The sequence below is a fragment of the Rutilus rutilus genome (assembly GCF_951802725.1).
Source record: "Rutilus rutilus genome assembly, chromosome: 6".
Classification (NCBI taxonomy): domain Eukaryota; kingdom Metazoa; phylum Chordata; class Actinopteri; order Cypriniformes; family Leuciscidae; genus Rutilus; species Rutilus rutilus.
Genome location: NC_140214.1, coordinates 5,641,841 through 5,666,537, shown reverse-complemented (window position 1 = coordinate 5,666,537; position 24,697 = coordinate 5,641,841). Strand labels below are relative to the sequence as shown.

Sequence of the window (24,697 nt, the reverse complement as noted above, 5' to 3'; positions counted from 1 at the left end):
GGGCTTTGATATGGCAGAATGTCCAAGTATACCCTCTACACCAGAGCTTTGAGTTTAGTTTATACTGACTGTCATACAGACACGGGATTGTAACAGATCCTCCTTCTCTCACAGCTACATGATCTAATGTATTCATGCTCAAAGTTTCTGTAGAAAACAAACAAACAAACAAACAAACAAACACACACACACACACACACACACACACACACACACACACACACACACACACCCCAAAATATGTTATAAACAAGTCTTCTACTTTAGAACACTTAGCTTTAATGATAATACTGGTACGAAATAGCTAAAACAATTTTCAATTTAAATAAAAAATATATGCATCAAATAATTATTTGTTCAGCGTGTTCAGTGGTTTTTATTTGGTTTGACCTCCTGCCTCCATTAACTTATGAATGTGTTTGATGTTGTTGAACTTACAGCAGGTGAAATATGGAAAGGGAGACTTTTTAAGTTTAATACAATATAATGTAACATAATAATATGACAATATGAAAGTGTTAAGTCATGGTCTGAGGAAGGTGATTTTAGAAATAGTGGGATATAGACATCAAATTAAATGGTACATTTGTGTTAAGAACATTCTTGTGATTTATTATAAAACTGTCATTTAAAAAAAATCCAAAAGTCAACAATCCACATTTCCCAAACGTCAACAATGAGTGTTGCAACTGTACGGTTACTGAAAGTTTTTTTTAATAAATTTTGTTATTAAAAGTTTAACTTTAATAAAAAGTTGTTTAAAGGTTTTTTATGCAATGTTCAAGTCTTACACAGCTGGATATAAACTGAACAGTGGCTGTAAAGTAGAATATATTATATACACACTTTTAATCAAATCTACATGCAGTACTTGCTCACCCTGCTGTCTTTAAGAAGTGAAATCAATCAAAGTATACAAAGAAACAACAGAAGAACAGGCTAGTTTATACAAACAAACACAAAAGCATGTTTTGAGGGTAGAATGTAATTTCTTTCTTACCTGCAGTGTAAAGTAAAACACCAAGGAGAATCGGAGGAAGAGCCATGTGACCGTCCGAATGAGTAAAAGACAGAACCTGAAATGAAAATCTGACTTCCTCTGATCTCTGATAATGAGCCGTTCCTGTTTCTGCACTCATTTATGTAATGAAAACTGAAGTCTGTAGAGACATCATCAATCCTGCGCGCGCGCGCACACACACACACACACACACACACACACACACACACACACACACACACACACACAGAGAAATGCTATCGGAATGGTTTGACACAAGAGTGTTTTAGTTAAACATGCACTTGAAAAGATTCGGATCAAAGCAAAGAGCCGAGGCAGCCTTACAGTACAACACTTCCCAAAGAAATATGCACAAATATAATGTAAAAAACACTGAAGCTGAAGGCCTTATATTATTGACCCTTAATTCATAAAAAGAGATATTTTATATATAGTGCATGGTGTGCTTCATGCATCATAAGAACCAGGCAGAACAGAATTTACACAAGCATCTTACAATTCCATTCTTGTTTGAGTATCAAGCCCAACAAAACATCACTGACACACATTCAGACAAGAGTCAGGGATGTAATGTAAAAAGCAGAATTGAGAACCTTTTCATACATTATCAATTTCAGGGTGTTATGAACTGCTCAGAGACTTGGGGTGAAGATCCAAATGCAGATTTATTGGGACAATCCAGAATCATAATACAGATTACAGGAAAAAGGTCAAACACACAGGCAGAGACTCAAAAACCCAAGACACAGGAGACTAGGATAACGCTCAGAACTGCAGTGCAACAAGACATTTCACAAAGTAAGAGTGAATACACAGGGCTTAAAAAGATAATAACACAAAAGTGGAAGGAATCAGAACATGATTATCCAGGCAATGGGTTATGGGAAATGTAGTTCATGGTGAGATAAAGCAGAATGATGGAGTGCCCTCAGCTGGTGGTTGTGACACAGTGACAGTTATCACAGTTATGTCAAATAAATGGATACATTTATAACATTGGCTGGCCAAAATAATTTAAAAACGTTTTTTTTTTTTTTTTTTTTTTTGACGTTTCATAATCGTTTTACCATTAAAATTTTGCTTTGAAATGGCAGGTTCCATCATTGTGACAACATGTCCCACTATATTGGTTAGTGTAGAATGCAGCCTGGTCTCATTGTTAATACGTAGGTATTAATACGTAATTTTCAAAGATAGAAAACATACTTTTTGTACGTTTGGATAGATGCTGAAACGTATGATATGGACATATCTGCAACATTTAAACCTAACATTATTACGATTTTACAGCTACAAAACGTTAACTATTTACGAATCTTTCATATTATATATATCTGTATAATTTCCCTTTTACCGTTTTTATAGATAAATGTAAGATCCCTTAACCCTACTCCCAAACCTAAACATACCCATTTTATAGCTACAGAATATAAAAAGGATCAAACGTAATGGACAGAGATGTGTAGGGAAATGGCAGTTTTATTAACAATATAGCATTAAAAGATATTTTGAGCCACTAATCCTACTCCTACCCCTAAACCTACCCATAACCATTTCTTAAAACTACATAGGCTACAATTATGAAGAAAAACAACAGACATGTGTTATCACAATAATTGATTTATTGCGAAAATGTCAAAACCGGTACCAAAAGTCGTTCACATGACGATGTGTTGCAGTCGCAGTCCTCTCTGGCAGTATAAAAGAGTTTTGTATGAGGTACAGATCAGAATTTAAATGATTAATCCATGACAATGTTAATCCGGCTTCGCTCTGCGTGAAGGCCATAGACAGTAAAAGAAATGGACACATTGGATTCAACGGAGAAAAGTGAAGTCAATTAGAAGCACTCACTTCCTGATGGCTGAGCGTACTGCGCAGACTCAAACTGAGCTTGACGACGTAGATGTGACGTGAGCAACCCGTCTGTCTTCTAGTAGCTGTGCCAAGAGAAATCTGAATCATTCCCCTCCGAAACTTGCAAGAGACGGAGAGTGTGAGTAGGAGCTGTCCATGAGCTTGGAGCAGGAGAAACTTTTGCTAAGTATTCAGATACTTAGCTGAATACTGAATGATTCAGATTAATTATTTTGTCATTTTGCCTCCACGTCCCCCCGATTGCCCGCAAGCTTCTCCTCCTGTCCATACGGTAATCTCTCTACTGTGCGACAGAGAGTCGCGTGGTTATGACACAATCGTTAGCCTATTTTTACAAAAACTGCTTCTGCATAACGTAAGATACAAGGTAATGGAGCCTTTTATACATTTTCGTGTTTATTTAGAAATAAATAATGGACAAATGGAGTCTTTAAACGCCTCAGATGTAAAGTTATTCGCTGTCAAAGTGACGCCAAAATGAATGGGAGTCAATGGATGCTAACAGCAGGTGATGGTCTGCTAATCAATGGCGGCCCCCGGGGAAACTTCAGTTTTTTCTGAAAGATTACCCCCTTGGTGAAGGCACGCGCTAGCCTAGAAATCTAGACGCACTCTAGTGGCAGCAAAATGTATTTTGCAGCCAGTGTGGTCTAGCAACTCTCCGTTGACTTTTGAGCTGGAAAAACCAAACTCAGGTCAGGCCAATCACATTGTGTATAGAGTAGGCGGGGCGGGCTTAACATAATGACGACAGAGTTGCGACGGTTTCCTGCTACTTGAAAACAAAGAATGGCTGCTGCTCCTGGCGAACAGTGTTTCGAATCGGCTTTGGCCGTGACTCTGGAGGACTTGGAGTTAAGCTTTTCTTTGAGAAAAGAGCAAAGAACGGCACTTAAGTCATTTTTAAAAAAGGAAGATGTGTTCGGAGTTTTGCCGAGTGGATACGGCAAAAGTTTAATATACCAACTAGCCTTCTTCGTTGCTCTGATTGGTTGTTTATCCCGTCCCTCGGATTGTGCCGTGCCAATGGTGAGTTGCCAGACCATCTTGATGTAGCTTGATGTAGCTTGCCAGGCTAGGCGCCCGCGCTTCTCCATTTCAAATGTAGTTCACCGACTGAAACACGGCATCATGTCACAATTTGTGATGAAGCAGGCGATAGCCAATGAGCGTTTGATATATCACTGCCATAAAACATGTCGTAACGCTTCTTGAGGGCGCAATTTTTTTATTTTAATTCATCACGAGCGCGGGATTTGACCATAGACAGTAAAAGAAATGGACACAGCGACCCCATTGGAACTCAATTGAGACAAGTGAAGCCCATTTTTAGCGATTTCTTAGCACTTCCTTTCCTGACGCGCAGACTCAAACCGAGCAAAGCGTTACACGGACCACGTGAGCAACCCGTCTGTCTTCTAGTAGCTGTGCCAAGAGAAATCTGAATCATTCCCTTCCGAATCTTGCAGAGACGGAGAGTGTGAGTAGGAGCTGTCCATAAGCTTGGAGCAGGAGCAACTTTTGCTAGGTATTCTGATTAATTATATTGTCATTTTGCCTCCACGTCCCCCCGATTGCCCGCGAGCTTCTCCTCCTGTCTATACGGTAATCTCTCTACTGTGCGACAGAGAGTTGTGTAGTTATGACGCAATCGTTAGCCTACTTTTACAAAAACTGCTTCTACGGGGCCATAACATAAGCTACAAGGTAATGGAGCATTTTATACATTGTCGTGTTTCTTTAGAAATAAATAATGGACAAATGGAGTCTTTAAACGCCTCAGATGTAAAGTTATTCGCTGTCAAAGTGACGCCAAAATGAATGGGAGTCAATGGGATGCTAACTGCAGGTGAAGTTCTGCTACAAGATGGCGGCACGCGGCCGACTTCAACTTCCGGTCGACTTCCTTCCCCCCTGGATTTGACGTTTATGGTTGCTGCTGAGAATGGAGATGAAGATCGCTGGATAAAGGGCTGAATTTGGATCTCTTTCTTGCAAACAAAGATTTTTAAGGTTTTAAAGTGTATTCTTGTTTAACACCATGTAGGCTTATCCTCCGAAACTAGTTTGCAGCAGAAGGCACGAACAGAGCGAAATGTTATTATTTCTTAAAAGAGTAAACTGCATTTAATAAATGCGACTCAAGATGTAATTGATAGGACAATTGAATGCAAAACATTAATATACATAATAGCAATACGTACAAATTTGTAGGTCAGTAGAGTTGTTCATACGTAAATATTTTACGTTTTAGTGCTGTAAATACGTCAGTATTATACGTTTTTGTGTGTATAAAACGTAAGTAAATGTACGTGTGATAGAACTACACTTTACGTAAAAAATACATACACGTATTCTCATGAGATCACAGAATGAGTCTGTACCTTTTATCTTGGGTAATAATTGCAGACATTTTCTACAGCTTTTTGTCTTAATTCGAATGACTTTCAAAAAATAATTATAAATATTCACTAATAAAGTCGAAACCATAAAAACATGTCCAAAGTTCAAATTCAAACTAATAATAAGCAAAATAAATAATGACGAATGCAAATAAGACTAAAACAATACAAGACTGTTCAAACACGGTTTATTTAACTGGTCAGGTTCATATAGAAGGCAAGCATTTGTTAGTGCATTAAACAGATTTTTAAAGGGTACACATTTTTCATGTTGAAAGACAAACTAAACTTTATTTCCAGGCTTAAAAAGATAAAAAAGACAAGTAACCCTGCTTCACTGACTCTTTGAAACTAAACAAAATAAAGCCCCAAAAAGCAAAGGGAAGCATTTGTATCCCTCATTGTTTTTCCAACCTTGCTTTTTTGGGGGGGCAATATCATCCCACTCTTTCAATAAAAACACACTGATTCCTTCAACAGCCACACAAAGCACCAGCTGACTAAACCCAGCAAACATCTTCACCCCCTCCTTCTCCTCCAGGACCGCCACAATCTGAGGGTTTTTAAGGCTTCTCATTAACCTGAAACACCTGCCTCCACTGATCATCTCAACCCACATCATTAGCCCATTACAGGGGTGTAGATCCCAAACAGAACCAGATGAGGGAGACAGAGACTCTATAGAATACAGCACAGTAGAACAACACACTCAAATAATGCCTGAATTACAAGTATATACCCAATAAAAATCATCATTAAACTATGCTGGTCAGTAACAATATAAATACATCATATGATACACACGAGACTGAACTGATTAAACCATTTAACTCAGTTATTGTACGCATAATTGCAGAATATTACAGAGAACCGGCGCTGCATGGTCTCTATAGCATCTAAAGGCAGATATTAAAGCAGGGTTTCTCAAACTCGGTCCTGGAGGGCCGCTGTCCTGCAGAGTTTAGCTCCAACACTGATCAAACACACCTGAGCAAGCTAATCAATGTCTTCAGGATCACTAGAAATTCACAGCTAGGTGTGTTTGATCAGGGTTGGAGCTAAACTGTGCAGGACCGTGGCCCTCCAGGACCGAGTTTGAGGAACCCTGTATTAAAGGGTTAGTTCTGAGGTTAATCTGAGAGCTTTCTGTCCCTCCACTGACAGCCAACGTAACTTCCACTTTCAATAAAACTGAGGCTAAACCACATGGATCACTTTAATGATGTCTTTACTACCTTTCTGGGGCTTGAAAGTGGTAGTAGACCCATACAATGTATTGTTGGCTATTGCCACAAATATACCCGTGTGTGACATGTGACTGGTTTTTTGATCCAGGGTCACATATGAGCAATTTTACACAGAGAATTTAATGTCCTTATTTATTGTGCAATTAAAATTAATTAAAAACAAAACAAACTAAAAACAAAACTTTTTTTTTAAATGAACTGTAATTTAATAACTACTAACAAAATTTATGTAGGCCTAATTTGGACATGCATGAAAAGAAAAATGAAGGTTTCAGCTCTTTCTAACGTGTTGTTGTGTCCCTTTTGTCCTCCATTTGGTCAAGAATCCATTTTGGAATGTCCCTGTGATGTAAAGATGCAGAGAAATGAAATGCACTTCAAGACTGGAATTATTAATTTTGTTTCAACTATAAAAGCCAACTACATTTAAACACACACACACACACACACACACACACACACACACACACACACACACACACACACACACTTACAGTTTTAGCTGCATACAACCTGTTAACTGTCAGTGTCCCACCAGTGGGAAGCTTAGTGCTCTTTTGTATTGCCTTTTTTTCCTATCACATATCTTATTATTCATCTTAAATTAGGTATCATTCGAAAGCTTAAACTACGGTGGCCGAGAGAGCTCAACTTAAGAAAACACATGCAAATAGAAAAAAACACCAGCAAATTAAGAAAACGTGCTGCAAAAACTCAAAACGCACTCACAGCGCTAAACACGTGTCTGTATTTGCAGCATGCGTTATCAAACTGATGATGTTTTCTTAATTTGCTGGAGTTTTCTTCTATTTGCTTGTGTTTTCTTCAGTTGCACTTGCAGCACATTGAGTGATCTCAGTATTCATCTTGTTCAAATCAGACATTGCCTTGAAAACGGTAGTTCAGCGGTGTGCACCTCAGGATCTCTAGGGCTGAATCCGAAATCGCTCCCTAAACCCTCATTCACTATTCCCTACGTTAGTCCACTAACACTGTTCACTTGAGGGAGAGAATGAAAAGGAGTGAGCGAATTCGGACAGCCGTTGAGCGTACATCGGTTGTACACTCTTTATTGCACTAATTGCGGTGCATTATGGGATTGAATAAGTGCACTCAATAACATCCACTATGGTTTCGGACACCACTACAAATGGCTGTCCCTTCAAATAATGCCCTTTTTGTGGGTATAGGGGGCGATTTCAGATTCAGCCTAGTACTTTCTCTCTTTGTTCAGTTTGTTCGGCCTCGTCAATACTTTGTGGAAGTTTATCCTGTGGTCCTGTTGCCGATATTAAAGACTTTTGATCCTTCATCTTCATACGCGTGTTTACAACAAACCGTGACACTTGGTGGCTATTTTTAGGCCTATAGCCAACTTTGGAGCACAGCTTGGTTAGCATGTGGCTTTGATGTTTTAGCAATTTCAGAGTCCAAATTTTTTTGTAAAATATATATTTTTGCATAAAATAAGTTTAGTACAGAACATTTTCTTTACAGTAAACTTAAAGTAACTTTTTTTAAAAGTGTTTTTACTTCAGCAATCTTATTCCAAAGTGACATTTAACAGGTTTACACTAACTAAAAACTGAAATGGTACAAATAGATTTATTATTAATTTACAATGACTTTCATTTACTTTCACAAATTACTTTAATTTGCTCAAAACGTCATTAAGAAGGAGCAGGGTGTGTATGGATATGAACTCACAGCCTTTCAAGTTTCAAGTTCACAGAGCTGTAGATCCCGTCGTCCTCTGGATACACTGACGATAAAGGCTGTGAATAAACATGATCAGCTTTAAGAGTTCTGTATCACAACCATTAGTCTGTAATTTTTTGTGCTACAAATGTCACATAACAGAAATGCAAAAATAGTGATCATTTACAAAAAGGGGCAATGGGAAGCAGGGGTGCTGAGGATTTCCATTTATTTCCATTTAAGCATTTAGTAATTAATTTGTAATAAACATAATATAAATTGTATGTGGGCATTAAACCCAGTTCTTTCTAACTAGGATTCATTTAGCATGTGATGTTTTCTTTCTCGAAACTGGATAAGCCTATCCCAATCCTTCCTCTCGTGTCAGACATGAGCTGTAAATGATGTGAAGAAACTGAATCTCAAAATAGAAAATCCAAGTCCACCTTCAGTGTTCTGCAAGGTAGGCAAAATTTTGTGCTAATTTTAATTTCCTGTCGCTGTGCATGCACTTTTATTGTATGTGGCAGTGTAAACAACAGCTCAAAACCCTTTTATTTAAAGACTAAATTTACTTCCCGTAGACAATTCCCATTGCATTACAATTGCAAGCAGTATCGATGATGTCACTAATGTTATGTGCAGTTAAAAATACGGTGTGTAATTTGTCCCGGGTGTGTATTTTTGTGTAACAAGTGTTCTTCTCACCAATACGCTTGTTGTGCGTTATGGAGTTTGATGTGTTTTATAGACACGATATTGTTTCTTAATCAAATGTGTTGATTTCCTCCAGCAGCACCCCGTCCTAAAACAAGTTTTCCCTTTTGATTTGGACAAACGGGACGTCCCAGCCCAAACTGCAGTGTGACTCAGTCATTCAGAGCATTCAAAGACGACACTTACTGGCTTATGAAAGATCACAGAACTGTAAATCACCGTCACCAAACAGTTGTCCACTGAGGCAGAAGACTGTGAAGAAACACAACTGATGATCATTCATTTTCAATCATCATCTCAGTAAATGTCTACAGAGAGGACTGATGACTTACAGTAGCGGCTGCTGTATTACTGTATTCTACTTACTGTATTACTGGTGTTAAAATGTTCTTCTTCTCTAATGTGACCCCTCTCTGTCAGAGTGAGATATGAAGATTAAATATCATAATATTTTCCATAGACACTGTTAAAAAAAACTTTATTGAATCTTTCCATTGCATAAAAGTTTCTTTATAATGGAAAAAAGTTCTTTAGGTTTTTCAAAATGGTTCTTTTATTAAGTTCTTTCACTGAAAGGTTTTTTTGGGGAACAAAAAATGTTCTTCTATGGTATTGTTGTGAAAACCAGCTTTTGGAACCTTTATTTTTAAGATTTTACAATTAAAGTTGACAGGGTTTATGAATGGCATATACAAAAGATATAAAATACTTGATTCTGATTGGTCAGTCGTATAATTTTGTTGTCAAATGTGTGTGTATCATGATGCAAAACTGTAAATTTGACCCATTTTTTGTCCCTGTTTTTGTAATTGTGCTAGTTTTATGCCTCTCGAGTCACTTTACAGCCTCTTTCTTCTCACATACTGTAATGAAATAATTTAAAATCAAATCTATATATACGGTATATTATGTCATTTTTTTATTTCTTTATTAAATAGCTGTAAATGAAGCACAATAATATACTTTCAGTCCTCCAGAAGTGTAAAGAGAAAACTCACCCGGCTTCTTTCTCAGCCTCCAGGTTACTATTACAACGAGAAAAACAAGCAGGAACAGCACAAGCGTCGCTACAAGACTCATGAGCAGAATCACATCATGCCTGCAGTGATGGAGAGACATATTTGTGTTTATCATACAGAACTATTCTTACTTTTAATGTGCAGCAAATTCATCTGTTAAAGCTTTGTTTCTAATTTAGAGATGCAATACAAGCAAATTAATTAATTTACATGCCTTAATAAATAGTTGTTTTGCTCATCCTGGCGGTGTACTTTTGTATTAATAGTCACTGAGGCTGTTGTTAGAGATGGATGAGCTTCATCTCTGCAATTAAAATTAACATTACATTATGTTGACATGTAATAGTTTGGTATCAGTTGCTATGAATGACTGAATAACAATGTTCACACTTACATGCGTGTCTCAGGTCTTAAATCAGATTGAGTAATCATAACTGCTGCCAAAAACAGAAACAGAGAAACAAGTTTCTTAGTTTGATCAGAGTGTTATCATTAATGAAAGAAGCTGTTTGTTATGGGAGCCCGTTTCCACCACATAAGGAAAAAATGAATGCTTTTGTAAATCAAAATTATGACATAAAAAGTTGACTCTATGTCATTATAGTGTTTTTTGATTTCATAATTATGACTTTTTTTTCTTATAATTTAGACTTATGTCATAATTTTCTGTTATAATTATGAATTAAGCATGATTTTATACGTTTTTCATACTTTTTAATGTCATAATTAAAAATTTAGTCGTAATTATGACTTTTTATGTTATAATTTTGACTCATGTCAGATAATTTAGACTTTTGTCATAATTCTGACATTTTATAGAATTTCAGCTTTTTGTGTCACAATTATGACTTTTTATCTCATAAATTAGACTTTATCATAATTATGACTTTTTATGTCATAAATTCTACTTTTATGTCATAAATATGATTTACTAAAGCATTATTTTTTTTCGTATGTGGCTGAAATTGGTTTCCATTGTATGCAGTGCATCTAAACAACGACTGTCTCCAGAGTTGTTTTTTTTTATTTTTTTGATGGATAAATGATTACACATGTCATTTCATAACTGGTAATTAAACACATTAAAAATATTTGATCTGATTAACCCAGTTCAGCTGCTCCTTACTGGTTATTATTTCATTCACACTTGAGGGATTTCTGTTTGCAGATGTCTGAGTTGTGTACCTGCAAAACAAAAAGGTAAAAGAGAAAGACAAATATGTTCACTCAAATATGAAAGTACAATCGAGTCTTATCATTCCAAACCTGTCATCTGTATACTTATACTTTCTTTCTTCTGTGGAACACAAAAACAATGTAGGCTTGTATGCTCTTCTCGTGTACTTCTTTCCTTAAAAAAATACCTAATCAGTCCAAATTGTGAACAAATCATTTAGACCAGTTTTGGGAACAGGATCAACAGGTTTTTGAGCTACAAAAGTATTTAGATGCATTTGATTCTTTTAAATGGTCAAAAAGTACACCTACTTGTCTGTCTCGGGGTCAGATGGTGTAGTTGTTGGAATATGTGTCACAGAAAGGAGAAAAACATGAAGTTATTTTTAGGCCATTAAGAGTGTCAACATTTCTATAGCTGAACTGATTTGTGATCTTACCAGGTTTGGGTTCATTGACAGTGAGTTGAACAGGAACCTGCAGATCTCCAGCAGAGCAGAGGTACCATCCAGAATCACTGAGTCTCAGTCCAGTCATCAACACAGTGAAGGAGCTTCTCCCATCATCACTGATCTGGACTGATGGATTATGGGATGTTTTAGTCCTCTTCTCAGTGTAACAGCTCTTATCTTTATATCTGCACCACTGTTTGAGTTTTCTCTTATATCCAGAACTGTAGAAACACTGGACTCTGACATTATCACCTTCATGTCCAGATACACTGCTGTTCATCACAAACACATCTGGAGCTGAAAACAGTCAAAAAGACAATAAGATTTGTCCATCAATTGTCTTATTGGCTATAAAATGTAAATAGGCCTATCTAAATTCCCTTGATATTGATATATTTGATATTTGTAAGTGTTTACTTGTTACGGTTAGTAACACACTTTATTAAAAACTGGTTTTATTTTTAACAGTTACAGTCACAGAACCGAAAAATGTGGAAGTTTGGTTCCTGTACTATAGAAAGTTCATTGTTCCACCGATATGCAGGAACGTTGTTCTAAAATACAAAAAATTAACAAAAAATAACATAGTTTTTGTTTCCGTATTCAAAAAATGTCTCCTGCACTGATACCGCTTAACTGCTTTTTTAAACCACATTCAGCGAGTAATGTGATCCAGAACGAATCACTCTTATGAGACGGTTCTTTTCAGTGCATTAAAAAATAGGCTACAGAGCAACCAGTCCAACTCCAGAATGAATAGGCTTGTTTGAGAAGAGCAAAATCTGCGCAGAAGCGATCACCGGTGATCACCGCGAAATGCCGGTTAGAAAGTGTCCGAGTGTGGTCCTGTACCGTAGACTGTATAAAAGGCTCTGATGTCCTGCTGACGTAGGCTATGTAAAAAAACTCTTGTGAAGGTGAGGCGGACGTGTCGGATTCTGCAGTTGATCTCCACCGACTGCGCTGAGTAAAAGCGATGGGAAACGATTTGCTGACGACACAGCTTAATGTTCATTGGTTTAAACAACCGTAATATATTATTTTCTTTTACAATGTTTGATTTTAAAACCCTGATATCCTGCTTTTATGTGTATAAATTATGTGTGACTATTCCTAAACTTTCTGACAGTGCGATTTCTCTATGGGTTATGTGATTGTTGTCATATTTAGGCCTGTAAAATAATTATTTAAAAATAAATAAAAGCATATCTGTGGGCCTAATAAACATGTCTTTTAAATGGAAATAAATAACAAGTACGTTGGGTGTCTCGTTCATCATATTTATTGAATATCAAAGGTGTCTGATCCACTACGAGAAGTTTTATCTTTAAGATGTGTGTGTCATCATATGGACAGTAAAAGAGCACACACAATCCCTATTCTAATTGGAATGGAATGGTAAAAGCGTGTTGGTACGTGACAGGAGGCCCTACGGTGGCCGAGAGAGCTCAACGCGCTGCAACTGAAGAACATGCAAATAGAGAAACACCCGCAAATTAAAGGGGTGGTTGATTATGATTTCAATTTTCTAACTTTAGTTAGTGTGTAATGTTGCTGTTTGAGCATACACAACATCTGCAAAGTTACAACACTCAAAGTTCAAAGCAAAGGGGGATATTTTCTTTTAAAGAAATTACTTTTTAAGGACTATAAACGGCTGGTAGGAACCACACAACATTCCTCCCGGGTTAGTGACATCACCAACCCTAGAATTTACATAAACCCCGCCCCCTGAAGACGATTTATAGATTATCAAGACAGAATATGCTAATCAATGACTAGAAGATAACTACACATAAGCTACATAAATTCACTAACCATTCAGAAATGTTGTCTACATGTTGTCACTTCTTCTTGAGTCTCTCCATCTTTCTGACTCCGGTTTGAACATAAAAGGATAAAAGTTTTTTAAATTTTCAGTGCGTGTCTGTGTGAGGTAAAAGGACACAAGCTCTTGAAGCTCCGCCCCCTGTGCTAGGAGCAGCAGCTCATTTGCATTTAAAGGAACAGACACAAAAACGGTGTGTTTTTGCTCACCCTCAAAAAGTGACACCTTTAACATGCTATATAAAATATATCTGTGGGGTATTTTGAGCTAAAACTTCACATACACACTCTGGGGACATTAGAGACTTATTTTACATCTTGAGAAAAGGGCATTATACCCCTTTAAGAAAACATCTTCATCAGTTTTATAACACACGTGTACTCCAAATACTCACAACACAACCAAATATAGAAACGCGCTGCAAATAGCACATAACACAAGGGAAATGTTTCCAGGGGACCCCAATAAGTGACGAACCAGACTGGGACATGCTCATTGCTCGTGAGCATTCCTATGCCCTACTCCCTTCGAAGGGCAGAGCGCTTGAAGTGGGGACTTTGGAGTGAGCAGGGCACTTGTGTGCCATTATGTAGCTGTGCCACTTGGAGAAATGAGCAACGAAAGACAACGTAATTTCCTCATTATTTTCACCTGGAATGTTCCTATGACAACACAGACGGTGTCCATCAGCTGAATAGGCTGTTCTTACAACAGACATTTCTTATTATTGCTGTTAACATAACTGTTGCAAATATATATTTTATACAAAAGTTTTAGATGTTATATATCTGTGTGTGAGTGAGTGCCTCAACTTTAAAACTTGCCATCTCATCTTTGGACCCTGCATTACCTAAAGTTTCTTATGAAACTTATTTAAACATAACATGACAAAATTTGTACAATGTAACTGATGTATACAGTAGATTAATATCTTACCCTGATGATCTATTTCTCTATCTTTTTTCATTTCAGCTCATTGTTAACTCTTTTCTCATCTGATGACATTGAACATATTGTTAATGCATTTTGTATATTGCATTCAAAGTTGTTTGTCATAAACATGTCATCTCTGTATGTTTTGCAAAAAAAAAAAAAAAAGGAAAGAAAAGAAAAGAAAAGTTATGAACTTCTGCACCGTGTTTCTGTATTTGGTTGTATTGTGAGTATTTGGAGCACACGTGTGTTAAAAAACTGATGAAGATGTTTTATTAATTTGCGGCCGTTTTTTTTTCTATTTGCATGTGTTTTATTCAGTTGCATTGTGCTCTCTGTCACCGTAGGGCCTCCACTCAAGGGTAGAATATGATGAACAAATCTAAAAATGTTCCACATATGGTTGAAAATACCATCATTGGCCTAGAGAGAGATAACACTCTGAGAGTTACGACTATAAAAGAGGAAGGATGCCCTCCCTTCACTGTCACACTGCAGCCACTCTGTGTGACTGTATGACTGCAGGCCTTAACTTAAGAGAAAATACAATTAGTCAATTTGTTTCTTATTCAGAATTGTTTATTTGTTTATTTGCCATCTCATCTATCTTGCCTGCACTTTTTTCACTCCTCCCCATCACTGTAGCCGCATACTAGTCTTGCCTATATTCAGGCGATGCGCACCTCAAACGAGCCTTATGACTTTATGAGTCGGTTCTTTTTATTAAGTTTTAGGCTTGTTCACGCTGCCATTTTGATTTCAGTTGGACTTTAAATGGGACGGTCTAGCCTGAGGATTGTTCTTGTCGCCAACTGTGACAGCTGCTGTTGATGAGTGGCAGTAACGTTTGTACTTTATATTAATTAAACTCTCTTAAAGGGGTTCACAAATTATACACTACCATTCAAAAGTTTTGAATGTTTTTAGATTTTTGAATGTTTTTAAAAGAAGTATCTTCTGCTCACCAAGGCTACGTTTATTTGATAAAAAAATTATAATAATAATAATATTGTGAAATATTATGACAATTTAAAATTACTGTTTTCTAGTTTAATATATTTTAAACTGTAATTTATTCCTGTGATCAAAGCTGAATTTTCAGCATCATTACTCCAGTCTTCAGTGTCACATGATCCTTCAGAAATCATTCTAATATGCTGATTTGATGCTCAAGAAACATTTATGATTATTATCAATGTTGAAAACAGTTATTTACATTTTTATTTCATGATGCTATGATGAATAGAAAGTTCAAAAGTACAGCATTTATCTGAAATGGAAAGCTTTTGTAACATTAAACACTACCCTTCAAAAGTTTGGGGTCAGTAAGAGTTTTTATTTTATTTTTGGGGGAAATAAATAAAATAAATCAATACTTTTATTTATCGAGGATGAGTTAAACTGATCAAAAGTTACAGTAAAGACATTTATAATGTTAGAAAATATTCAATTTTAAATAAATGCTGCTCTTTTGAACTTTCTATTCATCAAAGAATTTTGAAAAAATGTTAAATGAACAACTGTTTTCAACATTGATAATAATAATGAATGTTTCTTGAGCATCAAATCATCATATTAGAATGATTTCTGAAGGATCATGTGACACTGAAGACTGGAGTAATGATGCTGAAAATTCAGCTTTGATCACAGGAATAAATTACAGTTTAAAATATATATTTTTTATATATTTGTTTATATATGTTTTTTTTTTTTTTTTAAATAAATGCAGCCTTGGTGAGCAGAAGATACTTCTTTTAAAAACATTTAAAAAAATCTTACTGACCCCAAACTTTTGAACGGTAGTGTATGTTCACCATGGTCCATTTCTATGATAAAGAGTATATAGGCTAATATATAAATCTGTAAACTAACTAATCGCATCTTAGTAATATAAGTCAAAATTGGAATCACTTTCAATCTTTTTTAAAAGTTTTTTTTTTTTTTTTTTACGTATATCATTAGATATTTGAGTAAGTTGAAACCCAATACTTTAAAGGTGTAATTCAGTTTGCTTGTGTGTACAGAGATACATATTATAACCCAACACTTAGCAACACTTTTAGGCTACCTTTTATATTATTTACAATGTTATTTATAGCTTCATTATTTCATTTTTATATTGTATTATATTATCTTTATAATAAATATATAACCCAACAACAACACTTACCTTTTACATTATTTATAACATTATTATTTTAATAAATTGCATTGTCAGAAAAAAAACTGTAGGCTAATTCGTAAATCGTAATTTGGAAAGAAGTTTTTTACCTGATTGTACCGTCAGATACAAATAATAACCAGCGTCTAGAGTGCCACCAATCTCCACAGCGCACCAGTAATATCCAGAGTCGGAGATCTCCAGTTTGTCCCATCGCACTGTAAAAATACTCTGGTCTGGATAATCACTGATGGAATATTTTCCTGTCTTTCCTGCATATGCCAATATATAGCAAGTGCCCCAATCTCTCCCCCAACACAAATATTTGCGGTTTTCTTTGTGTTGTTTATCATACACACATGGAATAATGCCAGATGATCCAGATTTCAGTGCTATATTAAGTTCCAGTGTATTAACTCTAGCAGCACCTGTAGACAAGAATAAACGTAGGGGAGAAAACATAAAACACAAACTGCACATGATGTATATAGAATAATTTTAACTTAAACCATTTAAAAAAATTAACAACAGACTGTACAATGGTTTAGTAATACTTTAAACAAAATTATATATATATATATATATATATATATATATATTATTTTTACCTGAGATGTAAAGTAAAATCCCAGAGAGAATCAGAAGGTAGATCATGTCTATAGCGCAGTGTGTGTGCTATAGCGGAGTGTGTGTGCTATAGCGGAGTGTGTGTGCATGAGAGGAGCTGGTGACTTCTTGAACTGTCTCTGTTTCCTCCTGTTTCCGTTTCAGAGCAGAAATATCATCATCGCCTGAAACCACATAAGCGTCAGCAAGTGAGCAAAGTAGCAGCAGCAAACTCAAACTAGCCACAACACAACAACAATCAACATTTTACTATGGCTAATTTGATTTGTGAACAGGTTAAAGCATGTTAAAAGATACTGTAGTAGTGGTATAATCTGAATAAGCAGATTCTCTTGTTCAATTTGATATAAAACATTTACTCAAAAATACTAAATAAAACAGTTTCTTCACTCACAATTACTGAAAAAAATGTTACATTATTCAAGTCACCATTTTGACAAAATTGTGAAAGTGATTAACACAAACTGTTATGTTTAATTGGTATTAGTTTTTTAATCATGGGTTTTACAATATATATATTTCAAATATTACAACACAAAATATTTCAAAACACAATTCATAGCAAAGAATATGGAAAATTATATTAAAGTTTGAGATAAAAAAGTATTGCAATCATCCCGTGTCTCATATTTCCTTGTCATCCTTTAAAATATTTAACAATGTGTTGTGGCTACATTGGTTCCTGTAGTGAGTGTGCAAGTAAAATAATAATGTGTGAGTGTGAATCTGCACTGTGGCCTTTGGACAGAAACCAACCACAAAAACACACGAGTCAGTAAAGAAGCAACACATTCACACAGAGACTGACCTCAGCTCCACCGGCACTGTTCACCACATGGACATCAGATACAGTGTGATACATACAGTATATGGGCAGACCAAAAAAACTGATGTCTCTGTTGATGGCCATTCAAAAGAAAAAAGTAGTGTATATCCAGAATATATAGCAACATACTGTATGCACCAGACGACAGACCAGGGATGGCTGTAACATTTTTGACATTTCTGTCTGTATCATGGAGTTTTTTTAAGCCAGTTCAAAATGTGATTCAGGAACTAGTTACAAGTGTCAGCTATTAAATGACATCACTGTTATCTTTGGAGCACAAACAGAAAAATGTGTGGCTTAGTTTCAAATGAGTGAAATGTTTCAATACACCGCATAGTCCGGGTTAGTTGAAACACACCCAGAGGTGAGATGTAACATTAGAAAATGTATAAAAAATTAATTTTGAAAGATTTTTATTCAACACAGGTTTTTTAACATAATTGCTGTGTGTGTGTGTGTGTGTGTGTGTGTGTGTGTGTGTGTGTGTGTGTGTGTGTGTGTGTGTGTGTGTGTGTGTGTGTGTGTGTGTGTGTGTGTGTGTGTGTGTGTGAGTGTGAGTGTGAGTGTGTGTAACAAAACTGAATAAAATGAGCAAATGTGCACCAGCTTCAACAGTTGAACACTATTTGTGTGTTTGAGTGTGTTGTTCCTAGTTGGAAAAATTTGAAGCGTTAAAATTAACATGTGTTACAATCATTTCAGGTCTTCCCTACACATTACAAAACAAGACAGGACAATAGAACATGAAGCCAAAGGCAAACAAAACAGAACACACACACACGTTAGGTTTCAGTATCTTTAGCCCTGTTTACAGCTGGTATTAAGATGTTTTTGGTCGATTGGATCACAAGTAGACGAGGGAGACACATACATGTTTACACCTGGTGTTTTAATCCGTCTCTTTTGTCCACTTTCAAACACTTCTGTCCTGATTTCTTCGAGGGGAGGGTCTTTAGGCGGGTACATTTATGGACTTTTTCAGATCTTTCGATCTAATGGATGAAATAAGCTCACACAATTTACATATTAACATATGACCGGAGAAAACAGAAAAACACACAGAGAGCAGTAGCTTTCGTTTCTGCTCTGACAGCCACTAGACCAGCCGAATGTGTTGAGTAGAAATCAGGAATGGTGAGAGAACATTGTGCTTGGTACGTTTTTCGTCTTCAAACCACACTTGGGTCTCCAGCCAAACTTTAAATCCCGTCTGGCTAGCGCACTTCCCATAATGTTAACGCATTATGTCAGTAGGTGGAGAGTAGACGGTCCGTTGAACATGTAGTCTCAGGATAAAGACTTGATACTTGAGTCAATGGTGTTAAAGTTGCAATCAATTTCTTCCATGTTAAACAAAGAAAAGATGATGTAGCGCCCTTCTCCCTTCGATTTAAGTGGGAGGGGCCCTGGGTTAGTTTATTTTTTAGATCTCTCTAAGTAGCCTCTGAATATTATTAATTGTATTTCAATAAACCCTTATCTTCTCAATTGGTGTGCTTAATAATAGACTAATATAACCACAGAGTCTTAAGTAAAATATAAACTTTTAGTAGTTTACTCAAATAAAAAAAAATCAAATAGCAATTGGAGATAAAATAAAAGTTAACCCTTTAAAGTTTTACAATAAAAGGATCTTTCCTCCTTCAAACTCAAATCAACAATTTACAAATACAACACTGTATTAATATTCCGTATTACTCTGGTGATTTAGATAACAGATACACTAATAAGATGGACAGTAAATACACAAAATGCCCCAAATATCACCAATGTGTTGATTCGTATACTCAAGTCCAACAAGTCTTTGTTGTTTCAACACAACGGTTATGGCTCAAATAAACATTCCCCAACAGTAATCAAAAACACCCGGGTGTCAATTCAAATAAATCTAAATAAAATAAATACCCTGTTGCAGGCCTGATACGATGCTTGGGTTCGTTGAGGCACAAAACAGGTTGCCGCTTCACTCAATGAGTAAACAAAATAAACAACTGTCTTACCAATCGTTAGTTCGAGCCAGCTTTCATGACGCACACACTTTCCAGCACGAGGGGGATTGCGGTCCGATTAACTGACGACAGATCAGTGAACTCGTCCAACGCTGCCAGAGGAGCCACTGAGAATCCCTGGTATCTCAGGGCGCTATCTGGGATGTCTTCTATGGATTTGGTAAGAGAGACGACATTTAACCAAGAGACCCCCTCAACATTTAACCAATCCCAGATCTTAACAGTGGCAAGTACTTTTAACTCAACACATAATCATACATTTTCCTTCCTTTTCAATGAAAATAATATTATACAAGGAAACCAATACACATACAATACATGTATATAAATAAAATATTAGAAAATAATATTAAGGAAATATGACTAAACCAAATGAATACCCAAACTATATGAATAAATTTCAACCGGGCTTCATGATGAACTTGCAATGTTAGTTTGACTCTGTGATGGTTGAGGAAGTTACACATGTCTTGATGTGGTGTGTCAGCTCTGAGGCCGGGTGAGGTCACACTCGAACAGCAACCAGAAGACGCAGAGAAGAGAGAAGAAGAGATTGGCCTTTAACTCTTCAGTGACCCAATAGGAACTTAACCCATCACAGAAAACCTTCTGCATTTTTACATTATCAATGTATTAACAACAGTTAATTTTCTATCTTTGAGGGGACATTTGGTCCTCTTGATGTAGGTTAGACAAGAACGAAAATACACACGAGTTTCCATGTTTTATGGGGAGTTTCCATAGACATAATGATTTTTATACTGTGCAAACTGTATTCTATCCTACACATCTCAGAAAACCTTCTGCATTTTTACATTTTCAGAAAACATAATTTAGTATGATTTATAAGCTGTTTTACTCATGGGGTCCAAAAAAAAAAATGTCCCCACAAGATAAAAAATTTCTGGTATTTTCTGGTACACTTTGTGCTCATAACATACCTAAACCACACACACACACACACACACTGAAAAAGTCCACAGAGGAAAGGAGTCAAAAGATTTTTTGAACTACAAAAAAACTACTTCTACTTTTATTTTAAAATGTGCATGTTTGTAAAAATGCAAATGGAAACAGAAAGTGAAGAAATGATATGCACACAAATACATAGAATAGAATAGAATAGAATCGGGCATTTATATAGCGCTTTCATATGTACTACTGTACACCCAAAGCGCTTTACAATCATATCAGGGGATCTCTCCTCAACCACCACCAGTGTGCAGCATCCACTTGGATGATGCGACGGCAGCCACAGTACAACGGCGCCAGTGCGCTCACCACATATGCCTACAGAATATATAAATACTGTTAAAAAAGACTATCACATTTCAAAGAAGGCTAGTTATGAACTCGACTAATAGTTTACAGTTTTTTACAATCACTTTGTTACTATTTTCAGAACCTTGATGTAATTTTTCACAACTCTAAACAAAACTCACAACCAATGATCAAAATGCACATTTTTCAAAACTCTAACCTTTTTCTCAATTGCTTGGATACAATACACATAAAACTTAGATCATTTGTTCATTCAACAAAAATCACCTGTTCAATATGACACAACTTAACATCAAAGTACTACTATTTCAAAAGGCAATTCACATATCACATTTCAAATGCGTGTCTATTCATTTCCTTACAATGATCTAACTATCTGATACAACTGCTCAAAATAATAAGTAACTGTTGCATTACTCTTAATGCATACAGTAGTTGTATGGAAACAGACAATGTTTAAATCATGAAAGTTTCAAGATAACGAGATTCATTGTCACCAATTAGCGTGGAGCATGAACCAATTAGACTACAATATCCATGGATGTAGCCTAATATTTTATCATAATGCTTCATCAGACACTGTCTATGGTCCCAAATACTGTACCACCTTTTCCGACTATTTACAGTATTGACAGTACAGCACTGTATAGATAATCACTCCTGTTTTGTTTCCTACAGTACAAGCAAGCAAGTTGAGGAACACTGCATTAGATGTTTTACAGTACTGTCTTTTCTTTTCTATTCTATTTCATAGCTAATTATTTTTGCTTTGATTCAAATAAACCTATGTTGTGATTGTACTGTAGTGTTTTGCATCAATATATTACAAACTTTGTTCAATGATTCCACTGTGTCTGTAGTATTCTCTCTACTACTGCAGTACTTTTACAGAGATGTATTTACTGTACATGTTGTACCATAATGAAACCTGTATCACCTATTTTGTTCTACAATATTTAATGATTGTACGAACAATGACACAGTGAAACTATCGGTTGCTTGTGTGTGGGTGATCTATAGTTATGTTTCAATGGTATTTCACAGTAAATTTGTTTTTTGAACCAATGATTGTGCAAGTGCAAGATTTCTTTAAAGATGTGAATGCACAATGCAATGTTTTGAACATTAGACAGCCTGTGTTACAAGTGATAACCGTTTTGAGTTTTGTGTCTTGACAAATGACATCAAGGTTCTGAAAATAGTAGCAAAGTGGTTGTAAAAAACTGTAATTTACGGTCCGTATAACGCTGTTCATATGGGTCCTTTTGAAAAAATGGGGCAGGGAGGGGGATCAAGCAAACATAAAGTTAAAGGGACTATGTGTAGCTTTTTAGGTATTTTATTATCTAAAATCAATATTTTTTATTAATAAATAAGCCCTCAATGGTGTACAAATACCTATGCCAATGATCAGACTAATCCTCGTAAACGAAGAATTTATTATCTTTATACACATGGGACGGGTAGGTCCACGGAGGCTTCCATGTAGTTCCGCCATCTTGAAAAACTATAATAGCAGAGAGGGACAAAAAGTACTAGGCCAACGCGTTTCCACAGCGCGTTTTCGTTCAGAGCCAGCGTCACGTGACTGAAGCCAGCAGAAGCAGAGGAGCAGAGCAGTGAGAGGCGCTTGTCACTGCCGCGGCAAGTTTAAAAGGCTGCACTGCACGGTTATTTATACACCGTTCATTCATACATATGCTGAGTCACAGGATGAGTCCTCGTCGTCGAAAAAGTCCAAAATAGACCGTAAAAGGAAACGTGACCGGAGATTACAAAAACAAGGGTTAATGTCGGGATAGCTAATGCAGGAGAAAGCTTTCAAAAGAGACCCTGAAGATGCCTGCTTTCTTCTCGACAGGTAAGTCAATGTTATGGTCTTAATTACAAGCTTTTTTTTCATTGCTTGGTTGTGTACTTTATTATATAGACAGTAGAACATTTATAGTTAAAAGTTAAACAGGCTCTTTGATGAATAGCAGCTATTGAGTAAAGTAACGTTAGAGAAGGCTCTGATGATGATGATATCTATGCACGCACTTCAAAAAATATAACGAGTAAAGGCATTACTACTAATTACCATAGTTAATGTTTTTCACAGTCAGTAATTCATGTAACATTCTTTTTTTCGTTGTTTCAGGTTTAAGTTTGTTTTAAATAACAAACCTGTTCACCCGAAGAAAAACTCGAAGTGCTATTATAAGACATCCTGTCATAGCTTTTTGGTACATAACGGCTACCGTAGATGCAACGCGCATTTGAAAAAGTGAGGCGCTGGAGAGCATTGTTCGTTTGAATGCAAAATACAATTTCACCACTAGATGGGAGAAATTCCTACACACTTTAACTTAATGTGTTTATATCTGTGGATCTGTTAGATGTTCATGTAAAGCAATTGTAGTGGGATTGCCCCTTTAACAATAGTCTGCGTGGCCCCTTTAAAAATAGCGCACAGATTGCATAAAGTGGGTGGGTAGCCTACGTCAGGTAATCACGTAGCTATATAGACACAGGTGAGAGTTAGTTTCCTCATGTGTAGAATTTTTTTTATATATATATATCATTTAAAAAAAAAAAATTTTTTGGCCAGTGTATGGGTGGCCGGTCCATGTGAACCGACTAAAATGAAGCCCATTGGGCTGATTCATTCACACTGATTAAAGTGTGTTTTTTTTTTTGTGTGTTTTTTTAATCATTGATGTTGAGCTCAAGGTGTTTTTAGTAACTAACTGATAAATAAAATTGTAGTCTGTGGTTTTGTCTCTGCTCGTCCTTTTCCTGTAGTTGAAAGCCTGTTTGGGGAGGCTTGAAAATTTGGGGTCTTGAGTACGGGCCTTACTAGTGTAAGTTGATCGAGTCATACGGTCACAAGTGGCGTAGTCGGCAGTTCTGACAATGCTCTTGAACATAGGCGCTCATGAACATAGGCACTCATGCTTGGCCAATAGCATCTCCTACAGAATGGGCCATGCATTAACTGCGTAAATACCTCATTCCATAAAACCTCTGGTAATGCCAATTGATCTACCTCCTCCCCACCATCAGGAAGTTGGAGGTGGCGGTACAGCAATCCCTCCATAACAAACAATCGACCCCATTGTCGCAAGAGCTCAAGCCCAGACTTAGACATTAACTGTCGCTCCACCTTAGATGGGTACTTATTTCTGGAAAAAAAATGCAAGAAATCCTCTCAATGTTGGAGCTCTTCTTTAGAACGAGATGGGAAAGCGACAATAGCATGCTGCTCTGCACCTACCAACTCACCTTCAACCTCCTGGCGGATGTCAACTGGGCAGAGTGTCTTGGGCAATGGTGTACCAAAGGACTGTGTCGGAATGCAAGAGGAATACTGCCTTGACAATGAGTCGGCATTACCTTTAATCAAGGTGATACTTGATTTCAAAATCAAAAATTGCCAA

The 24,697-nt window shown here is 36.4% G+C and overlaps 2 protein-coding genes across 2 annotated transcripts in view; both read right to left on the bottom strand.

Moving 5' to 3' along the window:
• LOC311292290 (polymeric immunoglobulin receptor-like) overlaps positions 1 to 24,697 on the bottom strand; it is a 91,735-nt gene that overhangs the window by 2,601 nt on the left and 64,437 nt on the right. The gene's annotated exons all lie outside the window — the stretch shown is intronic.
• Positions 11,124 to 17,186, bottom strand: LOC311291417 (polymeric immunoglobulin receptor-like; the record flags this gene model as incomplete). Its single annotated transcript, XM_084410454.1, has 4 exons — positions 11,124 to 11,167; positions 11,599 to 11,907; positions 16,643 to 16,960; positions 17,141 to 17,186. The coding sequence occupies 4 exons, from the start codon at positions 17,184 to 17,186 to the stop codon at positions 11,124 to 11,126; spliced, it is 717 nt and encodes a 238-aa protein (XP_084266580.1).